We start from the raw sequence: 19172 nt of genomic DNA, 5'->3' as shown, positions 1-19172 counted from the left end.
ATTGCAGAGGGGAGGCAGGAGAACGTGCAAGTTCTGGTATACGTAAAGGCAAGTCCCTCCAGTGTAGAAAGTTAGAGGACACCAGGGACTTTGCTGGCTGATCAAATGAACAATCCTGCAAAGAGAGATTCTGGAAAGTCATCTTCCTGTCCTGACACAAGCCTTGATAATGGCCATGCCAACTCTGGACAATTAGAGACTGCTCAACTTCTCTGCATGTAGACACATCTGTGTCATACGGCTTAAGGCATTGAGTCCAGCCAGGAAGAGTTCCTATCTCCAGGACAGGGGGAACTGTAAAGCAGATGGCTTGACTTTTTAGTTAAAGGTAGTGGAACTCTTCGGACTCGATTCATTAGTAACCAATTTAAAAAGTGCTTGAAGAACCATTCCAAACAAGTGAGACTTTTTGCCTTATCCAATATTTATTATTTGTTACTAATCCAGGGCTCGTAGCAGTATTGCTGGCCACAGGAAATGGATCCAGCTGACACTAACTGACACACTAAGTCAAGTCACAAGCATTAGTAACAAAGCACTGCATCCAGAAACCCTGCAAGGCTTCCTCAGGCAACCTTCTGCTTTTTGTCCATTTGCTTAGGCTACCCAAATGAACCAACCTACAAATGATGCTCTACAGTCAATCTGAATTTTAAAGCTACCTGGGATCAATACAAAGGCATTTTATTTGCCCACAGGAAGTTCTCTTTCTTCCCAATTGACATCAAAGAAGGAAATAACTTTGTTGTGGGATTAAACTCAGGCAGCTTCAGTTCTTATGCATAATAGGAGCAATCACATCAGTAGGTGAAGTCTGGTCTTCAAAGAGCCGGTTTAGTCAGAGAGAAAACAGAAATACAACTGCTCTGTTTTCATCCACAATACTTGACAAGGAATTCAGCTTTTGTCACAAATACGTAAAAGTAACTATTCCAAAATTACTACAGCAGTTCAAAAAAGTTATGTAGACCTGTGTACTCTTTTTTTCTTACAACTACAACATACTATGGTGACAGGAGAGAGAGCACACAATCTTTTAGCAGGTGTCTGTCTCTCCCTGACCAGCCAGCAGCCAACTGGTAGGACTGAAGCACCCTTTGTTAGTACGCTGCTGCACTGCACATGACCTAATACAGCCTGAAGCCATAAAGTGGCAACAAAAACTTCACTTCTAAAGTCTGTTATGCACTGAATGGCGTAAACAAACAAATACTGTCCCAAATATTTTACTGTCAACTAAGGACCTGTTCAAGCACAGAATAGCTCAAGTCATACAGAGAACTATAAGAACCTTCTTAATAAGACAGGCAAGATGAAGCACCAGGAAGACTGAAACTGCAAACACACCATCCTTAGAGACAGGATCTAACGCAGCAAGACAGCATTAAATAAAATTGAACACTGGGAAAAGGACAAGTGAAAAAAAAAAAGGTAGTTGAATCTTTTATAGCATCTCCTAACACTTTGATTACATTCCTTAAACAATACAGCCAGATTATTGTTTTCTTACAGATGCAAAAATGAAGGTACTTCCCAGCATTTAGACCCAAGTCACATAGCGCTAGATTGGAACCAGAGGCAAAAGTGGCAGACAAGGATTTAGCCAGAGACATCTAAATTATCAAGTTACATTAAGAGCAGGAGGAGTATCTGATACCCTGTCACAGGCACCACGAAGACTCAGAACCCACTAAAGGAAGGTTTTACTAAAACAGGAACAAATTCGGGTGAGGTGCAACAGCAAATATTTAAACTTCCTCCTCTGACAATCACCATTAAAAAAGTTATTTCCTGCAAATCTCTGTTAGACTAATTATAATTTATCCCAGTGGAACAGTACATTTCCAGTTGGAATATAATAAATCTGTGGCTAAACTCAAATTAAAATGACTTTTTAGTATATTTAACATACTCTATGCATTCTGTGTGTAGCCCTGCACAGTAAATTCAAATTCATCCAAGCTGGTGAGCAAGCTGGAGTCTACTTTGTCTCCAATTCTCTCTCAAAAGAGTGAGCTAAATTCCAATTGTACAGTTTGATTACTAGTCACGCAAAGGGTAGAAGAATCACAGCTTGACTTTTGGCTCTTAAGTAGAATTTATTTTCTACTGGCAGTTAAAGGGTCTAGATTTAGATACAGCATAAAATCAACTCGAGATCACAAAATAAGACTAGGAAAAGCTGCACTGAGGGGTTGTCAGTGCAGCTTAAAATGCCTAACACATCTCTACTTTGGTTTCACATTGTTTGAATAATTATTACTAAGATTCACAATCTATTTTTTGTGCATTTTCATACAGTATCGTTCAGCTAAAGGTATTAAGCTAATGACCAAGAACAATACCACGCTTTTCAATAAATACAGAAGTATCAAATCTTTGCTTTCTGTCAGGAAGGAACTCTGGGGTTTATCAGAATTTTGAACCAGTATTTTGACAGGTAGGCTCCTTTACAAGTCCAGTTTTTTGCTGAGGATCAAATCATACACCTGTACTTCAAAGCAGCCATTGACACTAGAAGCAGAGCGCTGAACACCATAACCTAAAAGTTGCCTAAAGTACAAGAACTGAAGTTCTTCTAGAAAGCACTCTTCACTTACATCCTTCCTTAGCAAAGTCAGTCCTGCATAGCAATTTTTTACTACTCACAAATATTTTCTAAAGAGATCATCTCAGTTGCACAGCAAGGAAAAAAGGTTAGTCATCTACCTCCACAGGGGAATAAACAAAAAAATTTATTATGCATTATTATGTTGAGATTCAACCACTCTTCAGCTTTTGCTTTTTTCCAGTAGTCACCACCTTAACAGTTTACCATAACTTTTACATAACCTTTTAGAACTTCACTAGAACATAACTATCTTTAACAACTTTCACAACTGGACATTTATGTCTTTCCATACCAAGCAGGTGGTTCTAAGTTTCCCCATCATTCAAAGAATCTACCCCACCAGTTGCATAAACCCAGGTAACATTGCTTTGAAACACCACTAAAGATGCAGGCTAGCTTGTTTTGATGGCATGGGTAACATGCATTATAAAGTTTAAGCAGCTTTGCTACTGGAATAAAATGTGTTTCCAAAAGCCAAACCCAGTCTTCCAATTCTCTGAGCATGTACAAGTGGATAAAAAATCCCCAGGCCATCTCCCACCAGGCAACTTAACAGTTAAGAAATACCAAGGCCGTTCCCTGCCCTCCTGAAATTTAGCTCTCCCAGCAACTTCTGAAGCAACCTAAGCTGTCAAAACAATTTCATCTGCTCTGTTACTACAGCACTCGTATGCAGAGCCTTCAAACACCACAGTGGTTCAGACAGTATCTTTAGGTTCTTTGGCAAAGCTGTTACTGTATTTTAAGCATTTATACAACGTTACAGCATTCTGTACCCAAATTTGTATCACTCAGAGAAGGAAACAACAGTAACACTGCCAGAAAGCAGCTACAGTTAAAAACGCTGAAGGTGAAAGCCTTCCCTCCACTCTTTATCCCACCTTTTTATTAGGCTTTCCTCAAGATGGATACCCAATACATTAGATCATTTTGTGACCTAACAGCAGTAGTACTTAAATAATCTCTCCTTGTTTCCTTTTTAGTTAGCACATTTTCTTGGTTTTCCTTTGTATTACATCCTCAAACATTTTGGACATGGCAAAAAATTTTGTATTTTCTGTAATTAGACTAGGGTGTAGAATTTAAACAGGAGCAGAGGACAATTTATATTTATTAAAGCTGGACATGTGAATTACTACTCTTCCCCTCCATTCCTACATCCCTCAACAGTGATTCTGGGTGCTCAGTTTATATAAGCTTGGAATTTTCACAGAATTTGTGTGACTGTCAAAAGAGGTGTTGAAAGGACATCTCATTTCAGCATCCCACACCACAGATACTCAAAAATTGTAGTCAGGAAAAATACACATGCTCTGCATATATACAACCAGAGAGGAAGAAACATATCACCAGGTGGATGCATTTTCCATACCTTAAGCAATCTTAAAGCTAAAGAACATCTGAAAAGTTTTTATTTTGAATGTTTTTATTCAAATCAATATACAAATACAAACATTTGAAAATGTACAAAAATAAAAAAGGACATCATCTACATTTTAAAAAAAGCAGATCAACTTACTTCTATACATGCACTCCTTTCTGCGGGAAATCCTGATCAGCAGACATTTTTCTGTTCTCTTCAGAGCATTTGATGCCAAATCCCCTCCCCCAAAAATCCAGCCCCACTTAAGTAAGATTTCAAAAAGCCTAACACTCTAAATGTCCCTGAACAGATTACAAAATATAATTTCTCACAGTTAATAACCACAATGACATATTTCCCTAATGACTTTCGGGCAAACTACATGCTGATGGAGAGTTTTCAATTCAAGCTTTCTGTAGTTTGTTGATATATAACTCAGGCAATGTAATTGGACTACATTTTTATTTTTTAAGCTATTTTTTACAATTTCAGAAAAGCAATTATAGCTTTGTTGATAGCATTCTTCCTTCTTCCCTCCTTCCCTCAAAGTTTCAACTCCCCAAACAAAAACGTATCTGCAAATAAGAATAAAAAGCAGTAGAAGAGGTCTGAACCCTAAATAATTGGTTTTTTACATCATCTGCCAACATAAGAGGAACGGCAATGATCATCTGCTCAATATCACATTATACTAATAAATGTAGTGGAAGCATTACCACAACAACACTGTTTTGAACCAGCCCACAATGTATAACCAAGTATTTTTTGTATGAACTTTTGCTCAGTGATATCGGTCAAATTATCTCAAGCAGTATAGTTAATCTCAATGTTCTGTCATTCTGTTTGCTTTAACACTTGGCCAAGACACTGCCATCTTTTCATGTTCTGGCAATAGATGTTTTTCAGAGCTGCAGTAATGTAAGGATAGATGAGGCAAACGCTTGTGGAAAGAGGTAGCTGTTTAAGCTGACAGCATTGGAAAAAAATATTTTTGAGGCACACAAGCCCTTCTTTGGGGCTCAACTACAGCAGGAGGCTTTAAAAATGAAAACAGCTGCTCAATTTACATGAACGTGCTCAGTCCCTAAGAGAAAAGCACGTTGACAGTGGTTTAAAGGAAGCTCTTGAGAAACAGCTTCTCTCCAACCTTTTTCTTGCCATTCCTTCAGTTATCAACTTCATCCACACCATAACACAGAAAGTTGCTTAGCAAGAGAACAGTTAATGTCTACTTGTACAGTGTCCAGAACATGGGCATCTAAGCCATAATCTTCCAGCTGCTACCTGTAACAAAGTAGAAATATTTACCTGGCCCTGCTGTGGATAGGGATCTCGTTAACTGTACTATGATGGATACGAATGCAGGTTGAATGCAGGTTTTCTAATAGCATCCTGCCTGCAAGCACACTTAACTATACTAGCTTTCAGTTCTATTGCTTCTACAACTGACTCTTCCCTCTGTCTGAAAAATCCAATCACCTGCAGAAGTAACATTTAATAATACTAATTCTGTATCAATAGCTAGTTCAGTATGACATAGCCATTCTTCTCAACATTTTGTCTTAAGATCATCTGACTGAAAATCATTATTCTGTGCTTATGTGTACAGAATACACATAAGTTTCTCCAGAAAATTTTAGTCAGTGTCTTATTTCTGCTGTCTTAAAATACTTTAAGATTGTCCTGTGAGCTCATTTCAGCACTAATACATTAGAGATTTTTTTACTTGCTAAATATTTAATTTTTTTTTACACCAAAGGAAAACTTATTTTTCTAAAAAGATCATGAGAACATTTTTCAACCATTACCCCACATGCATTAATGTGGAATACTGTTATAGCCCTGGGAACATCAGGACATTCTCCAGTTACTTCACACTACTGGTTAAGATTAAAGGACAGCGCTGAAAACTATTTGAAGTCTACTGAAGCCTTCCTTTTCTTGCTAAGGTGTAAGAACACATCATAGACAGTTTTACTGCCAACTGAGATGAAACCAAAAAACAAACGTATTTATTACCAAGCAAGACAAACTCTGCAACACTTAACATGGGAGTCATACTTGGAAAAATGGCTAAATAGCAATTTGTAGGTAAGATGCAGTTACACATAAGACTTTTCAGGAAGTTTTGTCTGTCTAGTCATCTACTTCCTGCAACTAAGTTTCATATAGACCTACTGGGGGACTACAACCAGCAAGTACATCAACTGACAGCCAGGATCAATATCAAACAAGAAGTTTCTGATGTAAGGAAATTGCTTCACTTTTAACAAGGTGGGAAGACACACAACATGCATTATGAAACAGCAAGTCAGTATTTGAGAGGTAGTCTAGTTGCTTATTTGACTGGGAGAGGTAGAACTAGTTGAGAAATCAATAGCTAAGGCCAGTCAAAGTGATACTTATCCCAAGTTTTCTAGGACACAAAAAAAAAAATAACTCTCAGCCTGAGACTGCTTATGTTACCAGGGATTCAGTTGTCTTGCTCATATTTACTCACTTTCACATTGGTAAGTTTATTGTAAAATATCCATTCAGGGAGAGAATGCTCCCTGAAATAACCAGGGAAATTACATTTTGGCATGTGTCAACCAATCTAATTTATACGACTATGAAGGTTAATAAAGCTAAATAGCTCTCCTCCTTTGCAAGGTTGATATAACTACAAAAACAAATATGTACAAAAGGCTAGAAGCAAATCTTAAATTCCATAGGGTTTATCTATATAAAATACTCCCATGCAATTTCTTCCCACAGGAAAAAAACTCCAATTATTTTAGAGATGAAAGTCAACAAGACATATTGGTCATACAGTCGGATATTAAAACCCTCGTCTCTTAAAGTTAAAATATCCAGGTACAGAATCATACATAATGCTCCCTTGGATTGATGAAGACTCTTCCAGATCCTGAGTTTTGTGGGTATCTGCTGCTCCAATTTTTGTAGTATGTTTGCTGATAAACAGGATACATATGCTGAAGATCTTCTTGTTCCTGTGGCTCTTCATCCTCACAAGTAAGGTGCCTTCCATTCACAGCTTTCTAAACACACACAAGCAGCAATCAGTTCCATAGTTCATGTATAGAACCTGCAATTCCTAGTCTTGTTAAAGCTTTAAGCAAAATAAAAGGTGCATCATCTCCAAAAGAGTCCTATGAATCAAGAAATATGAACTTAAAAATTCCAGTCATTAACAGAGATGACAGAAGTGTGTCCTGGTTTCAGCTGAGATAGAGTTGATTTTCTTTCTAGTAGCCAACACAGTGCTGTATTTTGGAGTTAGGATGATAATAATGTTGATAACACACTGATGCTTTTAGTTGTTGCTAGGTAGTTGTAGTGCCTACACTAAAAGTCAAGGACTCTTCAGCTTCTCACGCCCTGCCAGGTGCAGCAGCAGCTGGGAGAGCACAGCCAGGACAGCTGGCCCAGGCTGGCCAAAGGGATATTCCCTGCCATACAGATCCATGCTCTGGATATAACTAGGGAAGTGAGCTGGGAAGTGGGATTGCTGCTCAGATCAGACTGGGCATTAGGTCCTTTTTTTCCCCCTTCCACATGCAATGAGCAATTGCATTTGTGCATCTCTTGTTTTATACATATTATTATTACTATTATTTTCCCCCTTTGTAATCCTATTAAACTGTCTTTATCTCAACCCACAAACTGAAGCATTTAAGAAGCAAATCAGAAAAAAACCCATGTCTGTCAGCACTCCTGTGCTTTGTTATTTTATTCAACAAAAAATGGAAAGCTATAGTGTTTATGTATTTAAATTAGTCAGTAAAACTAACTAGGAAATACAGGTTATTGAAATTATATTGACACTTTCCAATAGCAAACCCACACATCCAGCAGCTGGCTAGGATGGACAAATATTTTGTTCCTCATGAAAGATCCTTATAAGCTTATTTTAAGGAACAAGATGAAGTCAAAGCTTCAATGAAGAATTCAAGACATTATTTACCATGTGCTCCAAGTTTCCAACATCTTTCTCTCTGTACTGGCTTTGCAAAGCAAAATGTTCTTTCTGAAAGAAGAAAAGTTACAGTGGAAACAAGTCAAAATTCAGCACTGCAAAACAGGTTTGGTTTATACATAAGTGCTAGTCATCACTAAATACACTCTGCCTTGTGAAGTGTCTTAACCATCTACCATTTAGAATACTACTTACAAGCTAATCTCTGGCAGAAAAAAGTACTATTGTCAATTTACGAAGTGCTATTTACACATTTAATTTTGACTTTATTTAAGCATAATCACATTTGAGAAAGATTAAAAGTTTTATTTTAACATGACAAAGCCACAGGTTAAAACCAAAGTAAAATCCAAAATCAGTTACAAAGTTTTCACAAGCATTCTATGGATAAATGCTGAGTCTGATACTGCACAAAAGTATTTCACTGAAGAAGAATTACCCTACTGAGAGTAGAAGGGTGTAGATGTTTGTTTCTTAATTTGGTAAAATTAAACAAAGTACTTCCTACTGAAAAATTAAAAACTTCTAATGACACCATCCAAAACAAATAAAATGTTTTTCAGTACAACTACTTTTATTTTTCCCTTATTAAAGCAGCATAGATATACTTACAACTTGTCAGTCAAGTTTGCTGACTGATTTTCCAGCTGACAGTCCACACTACTTAGATGTTTTACTATTAACTTTTTCTATGAGGCTTAAAACCTGTTTGTCAAAGTATATCTTTCCAAAATACTACTTCAGAGGTCTAGCAAGGCCTAATAGCTAGATATACATCAGGAACTAATTGGCATTGTATTCACAGGACAGGGCAAGAGCTATCAGCAATCAACATCCTCCTAAAAACGTACTGCATGAACACCCTACATCTCAATGTTCACTGGAGGTCTGCTCCTACTGTTCAGTACAGCTTGCTAATAAAAACATAACCGTATACAGCAGTAAGTTATTCTGCAACTCAAATAGCAGTCCATTGCTTGATTCATTAAGGCCATTAGTCCTTTGGAACACTGGCCATGTTAGAACAGGAAAAAACCCAGCTTACCATCCAGCTGGGTCCTGCTACCTGATTCCCTCTCTTACTTACAGAAGTAGCCTTAGAAAGTCACATTATTCTGCAGTTATTTGCCCTTCATTGGTTCCCAAAAAACATTATAGTTTTACAGACTGCTTAACATTAAGTTACAAAACTCATTAGGGCCACAGAGCTATTACAGTAACAAAACAAGTCTTAAAACTGACAGTCATATAGTAATCAAAGCATTTGAGAGGTGTCTATTACTTAATTCTTCAGTCAGGTCGCCCAGAAACACCGTAATAAAAACAGGTTCTCAGGTAGCAGATAGTCATTGCTCTCTGCCCTTCTTACACCTCTTACATTTCATAACAAAACTGTTCCCCTATGTACTGGGCTCTGTGACAGCTTTATGAGCTAATGCAATTGAGCCTCAACACACACAAACACCAACATTCCCAACAGGGTGACTATGCTTTGACCTGGCAGAAGTGCTTGCGTTAAGCCCTCAGCTTGAGAGAACCAACACATATCAATAAAATTACAAGTGCATAAAAGATATACATAACACAGATGTTAATCCTGTCCATTAGAATATATATGGGTTGAAGAATGAAGACACAAAAATTCTAGATAGAAATTAGTACCTTAGCTCCTCTATCTTGACAACTATATTACATCTGGAACACCTGGTCGTTATTAGTACTATATCAGGAGGAGGACGACATGTACATCTTATTCAGTATATGCTTTACATATTAACAGCAACCAAAACTGTATTCAAGTACACAAATGCTTCATAACCAGCTAGGGTAAAATCATCTAAGAACTAATACCAGATGGAAATCTTGCTCATTGTACACATCTGAAGTGAGCTACACACAGCTTATCTATACTTAGATACCATAATGTGTGGTTAACATGCACATACAGAGGAAGTAACATTTATTGGTAGATCATATTGTTTGAAAACCAGCACTATTGGCATAAAAATCAGTACACTTACTGTGCTCTTGGAAGCTAGAAAAATATGGAAGAAAGGAACTTCTGCCAGAGTTTACCCAGACATTTGGCTGAAGTAGAATCACCCATTCCTATATCTTGTCTGAACAGTGTTTGGAGACACTATTCAAAAGCAGCCTGGATCACAAATAGCTTTCCCAGGCAGCCTAATATCTTTTCTGTTCTTCTGTTAGAAAGCTTTTTTTTTTTTTGGTCTTGCTAAAGGAGAGCAAGTAGATTTCTGTTCTTCAAAATGGTCCTTCACTTGGTAGTAAGAACATCATGTCCTTCAATATTTCTTTCAGAATGGCCAATTGTTTCCTAAAGTCATTACTCATGTATCAATCATGATAAACATTGTTACAGTACCCTGCATAACTTCTGATATTCTCAGTGCTTAAAGTGGAAATTCTGTCCAATCTCAAAAGGCAGACTACTACTAAATTCAGCAGCTGCTGGACAACAGGAATAGATGTTTATCCAATTAATTCACCACACTAATCCAATGAGAGACAACAGGCATCTAGATTTTGCTCAGGTCTCTCCCCAGCAGGATTTTTACTGCTTGACTCATGATTTAACAGCAGCAGTTCTCAACTAAGGAGTTGTTTCCTCCCACAACTTAAAGCTTACTCTGTAAAGCTCAAGACCTCCAGTCCATTCCCTTCCCTCAGTCATCTTCTTTCTAAACAAAGAACTAACCCTCTACCAACCTCTGGGATTGTTTTGAAGAAGAGTTCCAGAAGACAACTTCTGGAAAGCAAGTAATTCCTGTTTATGTTGTGTAAAGAAGGTAAATAAAAGGACTCTTCTTCACAGTAACATACAACTAAATATATCTGGGTGAAGTATAGGGAGCCTTCAACGAGCAGGTATCAGATTTATTTGGAAAACAGACAACTCTGCAGCTTAATACTACTTGTTTTAGCTCCAGTCTGTCACTAGCCAATTTCACAGCTTTACCATTGCTTCGCCATCAGCAACCCCAAGGTGACCAAGTAGACAAAAAGCTGAAATAACATTACAGCAGCTGAAGAGAAGAGGCTCAGGTTTAGCCAAAGGGAACAAACCTGTACCTTGATGTTATGTAGTAACTAGTCTGAGAGATATCAGGAGTGATGACTTGAAAGGTGAAGCTTTATGGACAAGCAGAACACAGTCTTAACAGTTATAAGATTATATGACAAAACGGAAGACAGTGGATGAACACATGTTGCCTGTGTCTCCAAAAAGAGGGGGCAATCACTGCACTGCATTAAGAGCAACACCATGAAGAAAAATCATTGATCAAGGCTAGCAAAGAACCATCACATCAAGAAGAGTTCATTTCTGTAACAGGGTTCATATCAGAATAAAATACAAACAGGCTACATCACATGCAGTTCATAAACAAACCTACTCAAACTAAGTAGAATATAACTTTCTTCACTCAAGTCAAACAGGTCATCATTTTCAACACCTGCCTGCATACATGAAGTTACTGAATATCTCCAAGTAATTGATAGTTACAGTGCTGATCAGCTTACATATGCATCTTGAACATGCAAACTAAGTTAGAATTCAGACTAAGCAGAAGATCCCAGGCCTACAACTCCCTCACTGATTTTCCTCTAAACAAAACACAAACACAAAACAAGAGCAGAACATTGTATCCTCAAGAGGACAGACAATACAAGAACCTTCCAAACAGAACAAACAGCTAAACTAAAACTCATTAGCTTATTTACAAAACTATTAATTATAACACAACTTGTAATTTTGTGCTTGTTTATATACCTACCTCTAATTTGACTAGATCTGGGAGACAAAGTACTACCATTTCAGAAAGAAATGCTTCCTTGCTCATTTTCTGGGCTCCATCTAATGAGTACACTGCACACATTAAAAAGCACACTTGCATGCATATTTTCAAATCCCAAGGAACTCAGTTATTTGTTAGGCATCTATGGTTTTAAACTATCTAAAGTGGTGGAAAGTATCTAAATGTTGCAATTTTTTTGGCCTTTTAACCTTAGCTTAAAAAAAACCCCAAAACACAACACTGTACTATAACTATACATTTGCATCTCTACAAATAAAGGTATTTTCTCCAGGGAAGATTTAGTGCAACTAAAACCACTTCCTCATGAGTAGACAACCTTCCTACAATTGAAACAGCTCACTATCAGAGGGGTCAGTTTTGATCCCAGTCACTTTATCTGTCATCTAAACCTTTTCCACAGTTGTTGTTTGGTTCAAGTTTCAAAGCAATTTTGAGTTATTTAACTTTTAACATGACCCGCAAATGCATTGTGAAACCAGTTTAAAAAATCATCTAGTGTTTTCTACTTTCTCCACTCCTCCAGCAGTTGTTCTCCACCATCTTCACAGTTCTATTTTTCCAACTTTTCTTTGTCATGTTTCCTGTCTTTTAATTCCATTTAAAAGTGTTTTTCTTCCTCCACCCTTAAAGTCATACTGCTCTTGCTTCGAGTCCTAGAACACAATCAACAGATCAATTCTGAGAATACGTGATTTACCCCTTACCAGAAGGGGACATTGCTCTTTCATACCTGAGCTACAAGCATGAATTCACCACACAAGAAGGCGAAACACAGGTGGGGAACAAGAACCCCTGCATCACCACCAAAGGCTAACATGCTGTGAGCAAAAAAAAAATCTGCTTGCTCAAGAATTTCTACCAACAGTAGATTTAGACATGATACAGATAAACAGGAAATTCCAGTGGGTTCATTTATTCAATTAAAACTAGAGACAAAAGAAATCCTCTCACATGGGATGAAAACACAACACCTTTGCTAGAGAAAGGAGTTGTATGTTTTACTGCCATGGAGCAAGTGATAAAACCAAAATCATCAGTTTCTGTCAAAGAAAACTGGTGCTGAGCTACAGTGTTTCTCTGCAGGATGATACAGTATATCTGAGGTTTTGTGCTTTGATACAATAGTTGGCATTGTCTTACCTTTACGTTTTGCAGTGTTTCATAAAAGTATTCTGTTTTACTCTAAACATGCTCCTTCTCAAAACAGTCACTTAAAAGCCTAAATCAATTATCTCATCAACACGTTCATCTTACATTTTCTCATCCTTTCCAATTCAGAAATCCCATTAGAAAAGTGTCCAATAATAAAAAGCTTGTGCCTCATTCTAGTCCCTCTATCTGGTTAGTATTTTTTCCATTGCAAGATCCTTTATCAATATAGATGAGTTTATCCATGCACATATTGTGCTTTGTTCTATTCAACCTTGCTTGCCTAAACAGCTCTTCAGTCCAAGGCAAATTATAACAATAATGGTTCCTTTTTCATCAAGGAAGAGACATTCCCACCTGCATTAAGACCATCAGGAAAAGAACCAAAAGAGTGCAGGAGAGCAGTGAATCAATGTTATGCTAGGTTTATGAGTACTGAGTGATCTTTTCAAATCTGATCCTGAAACATCATCATTCAGTAAGTGGTGTTATATGGTTTTAACTGTGGTAATCCAATTTCACCATCATCTTTCCTATTTTGATTAGGAATACAAATATTACCATTGAAGAGCTTTAGCATTTGGCAGGGTTGCTTGGTATGAGGTATTCTCACAGATTCCAAGTCTAAAGTCAATCTTCTCATGGCTAGAATTACCTACTAGGCTGTATTTTCCTTCTCTGCTTCTATTCCCCTTTCTACAAAAAGGTCCTATTAATTTCTGAATGTTTCAAGAACTCTGAACATTCATGCATTGCATTACACAAAACATTTCTTCCTCTTTCCTTCAGAAGCATCTGTCAAGCTAGACATAAATTCAGTTCTTTCACAACCTCAAAGACTGTTCATTTCAGTCATGTTTCTATGCAAGTAAAGTAGCTTGCTTCTTAAGAGATATATTCTTTGAAATATAGTGAAGTAACTCTAACGAATCAAAGAATTGCCTGAATTAGTACCTCCTCTCCCACTCCTTTCATAAATATTATGCAACAGACGAATTCCTCTTTAAGCCACTGGAATTCTTCCATTGCTCAACTTCCTCTTGATTTGCCTCAAAACTCAGTTGCCAAGCAGAGATCTCTCTCTCACCAAGGACATAACCTTCAGGCTGCTCACTGCCCTTTCACATTACATGCAAAAAATAGTTTTTCCATGACAGTGTTTCTTAAAAAAAAACACCGAAAGCAATAGCTTTGTTGCTAAAAAAGGTGATAAAGATGAACCTATCATCTTCACAGTAAATAAAACTACTGACATTGCTATTTTTCCCTTGTTCCACTTACTATTCCTATGTTTTGGACTTCTGCCTCTCTCTTTTAGGGCCAGAAGTGAACCAGTTCTTCTCAATTCTTAAGTGATTCACACGTGTACATAAATTGGTATCTGTAAATATCAGTGTAGAGATATTATGAGTACTTAGTTACATAGTACTTTTTACATACATACATCTAGCTTATGATTTAACACTAGCACATAAAAGCTGATGTTTAAAGTCTACTTAAAAGCTTCCAAGTCTGAAGTAGTAACTATGAAAAACATTGGCAAAATTCTATGATTCTATCCAACATTATCAAATGTCTGCAACATCCCCCTTCACTTTAATACCAACAGTCATCTACTCAGATCTGGATAAAATCTGGTTAAATGCTGACTGCTGGGACACAAATAGAAGAATTTCATTTTATTCAGTTGCATCTGGAATACTTCCCAAGATCCAAAAAAGCTACCATGACTTGAACAATAACCATACAGATGATTCAAAAATTTGCACATTACATGTAACAACTTATAGAATCAGCTTAAATTGAATCAATCCACTGTTAATTCTCAGTGAGTATGCAGAAGACATCATTTAAGTTCATTCTCCTTTAACTTTACTTTGCACTTTCGTGTGGCCTATTATTTCCACTCAGATTGAACTTTGATTGCTGTTGACAACGCAGCAACACTTGACCTGCAGTTCTTTTCAGCGTAACCAGAGCTTACGTGTGAACTATTTAGAGAGGCTCACCAGCATGCTTTGCATTTATGACTAGACAACGCAGTTCAAACAACATTTGGAACATAAATTACACGGCATGTGGAGACTTTTAGTCAAACAGGACAAGACATAGTGACAGGCTGCAAACGTGCTTCTTTTACCTCTTCACAACTATTCAAGTGTTGGCTCATTGCACCAAAACAATGCCACCAATCACTTCCTGGCTAAAGCTAGTATTTTGACACTTACTTCTATTAGATAAAGCAGAAGCTCTTGCCTCAAGCATAACAGAGAGTACATGTTGATTATAGGTAGTATCAGCTAGGAACTTGCCTCCGGCTCCAGTTCTTTTCAGTTTTGCAGTTTCACAGACAAGAAAAAGAACAGGTACACTGACAATGTTATGCCAATATCCATTATTTTTAAATAAAGCATAGCTAACACCTAGCCTGAAAAAGAACTAGATTTCTCATCCCTTTTCCAAAACAACTTAAAACTATGTTTACCCAGCTTGAGGGAAATGAGTATTCACAGTCTGTTTACCTTCTTTTCCCTATTTACAAAATATATTTAGATAAAACATTTTACTACATGCCCAAAGACTACAGTCACCTTCAGCTTTTCTTAGTTCTTAAGTATTCATTAACAGAAGCCATAGTAAGGAAAAACAAGAAAGAATTCAAACAGAGTTCAGCAGAAGAAAACAATAAGGTATACACTTTGTGAGTAGCCCTGTAAAGGATGAATAATTGCATTTCCTTTTGTTGTCATTTTGCCATCTAGCAGCACTACAGATGCACAAATAACACAATAGTCCTTATCTTCTGATTCTGTAAGCAAAACAATCTTTCACCATAATACTTAAAGCATAGGAATGTATTAGCAGAAACACAATTCATCAGTATTACATTTGTTGAGTATTGTAGTGACAGAAGAAAGAGTTGCTACACAGTTGGCACAGAAAAACATTGTTTCTTTTGTGCCATCTTAGGTGTTATACTGCCTTCAAAATCAGAAGACAAAAATCTACCACGCTTTTTGCCAATTAAGTGTTTTATGCCTTCATAATGTTACAATCATCAGGGTGCTACTAAAAGTAGCAATAGATCTCAGAAGTTTCTGGCTTCATTCAGCAACAATATTTGCAAGTATTAATGTAATATTTGTAACAATATTTTCATGCATTAATTTCATGAGAAAGAGGAAAACTTTTATCAGCAACTCATATTTGATGAGCTTTAGTAATCAGTTTGCACACGAAGAAAATCTACAAGAGTATTTTCAGCATTAAAAATCCATCTTTGAAGATGAGTGAAGATTTTTTTCCTCTATCAGAAAAAGGAGACTTCTATAAGTCCTTAAAGCTGCACAGCTACACCAGAGTATTGGAAAAACAGTATCTGTTACAAACAAATGATTGCCTGAATTACCTCAGTCTTGTGATTCAGCACATCAGTGGTTAGAATCATATTATTTATACAAAGCACTGAAGAAGGAATAAAAATCCCGTTAACAACAATTACAATCTAATTCTCACCAATACTGATAGGTGATTAAAGTTTTCTTCAGTGTAAGCAGGAATCTAAAAGTCAGAGTGACTGATTTAATATACACAAAAAACCATAAAATAAGACTTTAGGGGCTGTAGTCAGTATCTACAGTTTTCATGACCAGACTGGTTTATTATACAAAGTGTAATAATCAATTCTGTTATCTGAAGCTATGTCCCACAAACAAGTCTCTTCTATGTTGCCTAGTGCAAAAGAAGCCTTCTGAATTCACCTGGAGTTTCACAAGCAGCCCAAAACAGTGCAAAGCCATGCTGTAGCTAAGGGCAGCAGTCCTTTCCCTTCTTGCTCCCTGCTTATTTTAACTGTCTCTCTTGCTGGAATTTGCTTTCCAGCATATCACCTTGATGATCCTGTTATATCAAATTACACTCACACAAACACTAAATGCTGGTGAGGAACCTCATTGCCTATTGCTGTCTTGTTTGGACAGCATCACTTTAGATTGCATGAAGCTACCTGTGAAAGCCTACTAAAACTTCAATTACTTGTCACAGAATTAGTACAGAGTCTCTTGTTGCTGATAAATTAAAAAAAGAGATAAAATTAGAAATTACATAACCACAAGCACTTAAAAGTGATTTAGTAATCATCACTGGGAATCAAAACCATATTTTGGTAGATTAGCCATGCTAAAACCCAATATATACTCACCACTCCTAACCTAACAGCTTAAGAGTGGCAGTTGTAACCAGCAAAGATAATGATGTTGAAGTCACTTGTTCAGTCTACCAAGTATATTTGTTCTCCCATATGAAAATTGTTTTATAAAGCCATGTATATTCTCTTAATCATCACAGAGTTTCAACTATAGCTTTTTCTGCTTCAAGAGGAGCAGAGTCTGCCAAACACTATCAGAGATACAATAAGGATCTATCTACCAATTTCCTGACCTTTGAAGATGACTAACACCAAGGACATAAGATTCAGATATCACATATATAAGAAAACATCTCTTGGTTGTGAATCAACAATCAAAAGACTCCATACATTACCAGGAAAGCAAATCAGACTAAATTAACATAATAAGAGAAAGTTAACACTTTTCCTACCTCAATTAACACACATAATCACTTACCTGAAGCATAGCTTCTTTCTGTGGTACAGAGAATGGTCTCTCCTCACATGAGGATGGTTTGTGAGTGGGTGGAAGATCAATCCTGTAGTAAAGAAAGAATGAAATATGACATGCCATGTTTGCAAAGTCCAACTGAACAGATTTTATTTATTTTAGGTGCAAATCATGCAACACTCACACTCAGGGAAACACAGCTTTCGGTCAATGACACGTATATGGGATATTGTAACATTAACGTACCCACCACTGGCAATAATTCAGGCACGTGCTTGTCTACAAGAACACCGTCTGTAATTTGGTAGTTATCCTATAAGGTATTAAGTAGGTTGAACTCTCTCCCCCCTGTTCCCCCAAACTAAGATTAGGGAATACTGGTATCTATCATAATTTCTAGGTTATGAGATATAACTCTAGCAACATTTACTACCCCAGCCTTTCTTTGAACAGTCTTGGAGAAAACCTTACAATCAATACAGTGTTACAGTCATGCAAGACTTCTCTACCATAACTTTCTCAGGGAAAGTAAATGGTTATAAAGGAAATAAAAAGTTTAAGACTATTCATATAAATATGCTTCAGCTACAGAATTTAAGAGAAACAAACCAGAAAACAGTATTTCTAACTGTTAGAAATTACTTGGTTGTAAGAAAACCGTTGACTCCTTGCTACCTCAAGAGGTTCAAATGCCAAAACTTATTTTATGCTAAACACTATGTTATTTTATTCTGCTTCTCATTAAGTACATACAGACATGACAGACATTTTCATTCTTCATTCACATTAAGTGTTAACTGTATATAGCATGTGTGAAAAAAATTGTATTTATAGATATTCGTCATCACTTCTTATGCATGTTCCAAACAGGGTCTAGACATCATCCACTTTCACTGACAAAATCTTTTCAAACTTTTGTTTGCTTGTCTTTTTTGGCCACATTGGATGCTTAAGAAAACTAAACAGTATGTCTGTGCCAGAGACTTGAAGAAACAACCAACAATCCAGAAAGCACATTAAGTCAGTCATTTCTAAGCACATATGTCTGTGCGTGCTTGCTTAATTTTAAACACTGATCAGGATAAATCTTAGTGGACTTTCACTTCTGTAAAGCATGGTCAATTTGCTCTCATGTTAGACCTAAAGTTATGATAAATTAATAGTCTGTGGCATCAGTCAAGATGGAGCTCTCCTCTGCCCTCCAGTTATATTGATGAGCAGTTTTCTTTCAAACAAATTTTAAAGAGACATTACCTCTGAAGTAATTCTGAGCTTCCTAATTTCTTTTTCAGAAATGCAAGTGATTTCACGTTTGTCTACTCTGAAAATACAGCCCTGAAATTATGACAGCTTCAACAGCTTCTAAGGAAGCTCAGACATTTAAATTCCTGTACAGAATAAATTCTTCCTGCATATTGCTTTCAATTAAAAAAAAAATCCAACACATACTTACACTTTGTCAAGATAGGATGGCCTTTTTTTCCTTGGGGTCAGCAGCACTGTCACAAAGATGGTAATGATAAAAAGAGCAAGAACTGCTCCAATCACAGCCCCTGCTACAGCAACAGAAGATGTCTGCTTAAATGGCATATCTGCAATGTGATAGCATAGA

At 36.9% G+C, this 19172-nt stretch overlaps 1 protein-coding gene across 3 annotated transcripts in view; it reads right to left on the bottom strand.

Annotated features, from left to right (window-relative positions):
* Positions 1–4019: 4019 nt before the first annotated feature.
* Positions 4020–19172, bottom strand: part of NECTIN3 (nectin cell adhesion molecule 3) — a 71637-nt gene continuing 56484 nt past the window's right edge. Inside the window, exons 6-9 of one of the 3 annotated variants that reach the window (XM_075767715.1) lie at positions 19014–19116; positions 17567–17648; positions 7942–8004; positions 4020–7015 (exon numbers count right to left, since the gene is read on the bottom strand). In XM_075767715.1, the coding sequence (XP_075623830.1) occupies positions 6839–7015; positions 7942–8004; positions 17567–17648; positions 19014–19116 (425 nt within the window). In that variant the 3' untranslated portion in view covers positions 4020–6838. Of the gene's footprint in view, positions 7016–7941; positions 8005–17566; positions 17649–19013; positions 19153–19172 lie in introns of those variants that run through there. The other 2 variants (XM_075767707.1, XR_012837891.1) reach the window with 2 other exon arrangements.

This window comes from Balearica regulorum, chromosome 1 (genome assembly GCF_011004875.1).
Source record: "Balearica regulorum gibbericeps isolate bBalReg1 chromosome 1, bBalReg1.pri, whole genome shotgun sequence".
Taxonomy (NCBI): Eukaryota; Metazoa; Chordata; class Aves; order Gruiformes; family Gruidae; genus Balearica; species Balearica regulorum.
Note: the sequence above shows the minus strand (reverse complement) of the source record. Positions and strands in the feature narration are given on the sequence as shown.